The 1,620-nt window shown below is 33.5% G+C and overlaps 1 protein-coding gene across 1 annotated transcript in view; it reads left to right on the forward strand.

The window, feature by feature from the left end:
• The window catches only part of LOC106872754 (thioredoxin domain-containing protein 16), a 51,659-nt gene extending 50,073 nt beyond the window's left edge, over positions 1–1,586 (forward strand). The window contains exon 20 of the mRNA XM_014919847.2: positions 1,356–1,586. Within this exon, the coding sequence (XP_014775333.1) occupies positions 1,356–1,453 (98 nt within the window). The 3' untranslated portion in view covers positions 1,454–1,586. The remainder of the gene's footprint in view (positions 1–1,355) is intronic.
• Positions 1,587–1,620: the final 34 nt, after the last annotated feature.

Genomic DNA, 1,620 nt, shown 5'->3' on the forward strand with positions numbered 1-1,620 from the left:
ACGTAAAATACTGTCTATGTGATCTCAAATTTTAAAGCAAACACATAATTTTCTTATGGTTTCTTAAACATTCACTTGAACAAAACTGTACAAATCCAAATATATGGTACCCTAGGCATAACACCTACATGAACTTCTAACTTGTTGTCTCTTGAGGTCTCTGGGTGAGACTTGGATCCAACTTGTACAAATGCAAAACAAAAGTCAAACATAAAATAATAATAATAATAATAATAATGATAATAATAATAATGATAAAATCGAAAAATACCTTAGGAATGAGAGCCCATGTTTGAAATGTCCTCAAGACACCTGATGATGGCTGGAGGGTATATCAGCCAAAACGTTGTGTTAACAACAAACAAGATGAGGATAAATATTCCACCAAATGTAAATAATGTACATAATTCGTCATCTCTTAAATATAGAACTGTAGAATCTGGAAGGATAGTTTTGCCACAATGGTTAATATCAGGAAATATGGGTCTATATATGCAATAATTGAAATTTGACTTTTATCAAATTTCTTGGTGCTTATACAAAATGATGAGATGAATACTAATTTCCAAAAAAAAAAAATATATATTTATTGCCTGAAAATAAAATCAAATAAAACAATATTCAACAAGTAAACAATAATTGTAACCAAAATGACTCTCTGTTGATTTTATTCTATGGAAGTTCACTCAGCCCTTCATTCTGATCTCTCATCCTTCCTGAGCTGTTTCTATCTCTCTTACTTTACCTCCAGCTCAGGTTAAAAGTTCTCATCAAGCCACACTTCCGCTCATATTCATCACTCACTCCAACCATCTCTTACCCCCCCCATACTCTTATTCCCCTCTTAAACCCCACATGCTTCTCCCTCCTGCTCTACTCTCTGTACCCTCTCTCGTTCCTCGAGGAGTAATCAATTGGGAAAGATCTCTGACCTCTGGTGACATAAGGAGGACGTCTGAGGAAATCTGAATTGCTCCTGGACCACAGATCATCAAAGTAGCACCCCTAAAATCTTTATTGGGGAAGCAGCTCAGAGATAAACCCCAGCAAATGGAGAGATGGGTTGAACATTACGTTTTGATGCCATCTCTCATAAAATACCATTTTACAGTTAGTTAAATCTTTCTATGTTGTGGTTTTGATTCTCGTTCAATTTTTATTAGAAATCAATAAAATAAAATAACCATCAAATGTTGCAGTTAATGTCATTGAACCTTCCTAGTGATTTCTGACTTTCTGCTCAGGCTGGAAGCTAATAATTATCGATCTTTAACACATTGAATATGGATTGACATATTTCTTTAATTACAACACTTTCTTTTTCACCTTTTCTTTTTTTTTCCGTTTTTCTGTAGAAACAACAACAACAACACCAATGGCAGGAAATGGAAAGAAAGACTCTGCTTCCTATCCGCAAGAATCAACAGACATCAGCAGACATGAAGAACTCTGAGCTCGGAACCTGGAACACTTCAACAACAATGCTTTCTGATCTCATCTTTTGGTTTTATATATATATATATATGTATATGTATATTATATATATATATATAAAGATATGCATGTATGTGTGTGTATATGTATATATATGCATATATATACAAACATGTATGTATATAT

Source organism: Octopus bimaculoides, chromosome 1 (assembly GCF_001194135.2).
Source record: "Octopus bimaculoides isolate UCB-OBI-ISO-001 chromosome 1, ASM119413v2, whole genome shotgun sequence".
NCBI classification, from domain to species: domain Eukaryota; kingdom Metazoa; phylum Mollusca; class Cephalopoda; order Octopoda; family Octopodidae; genus Octopus; species Octopus bimaculoides.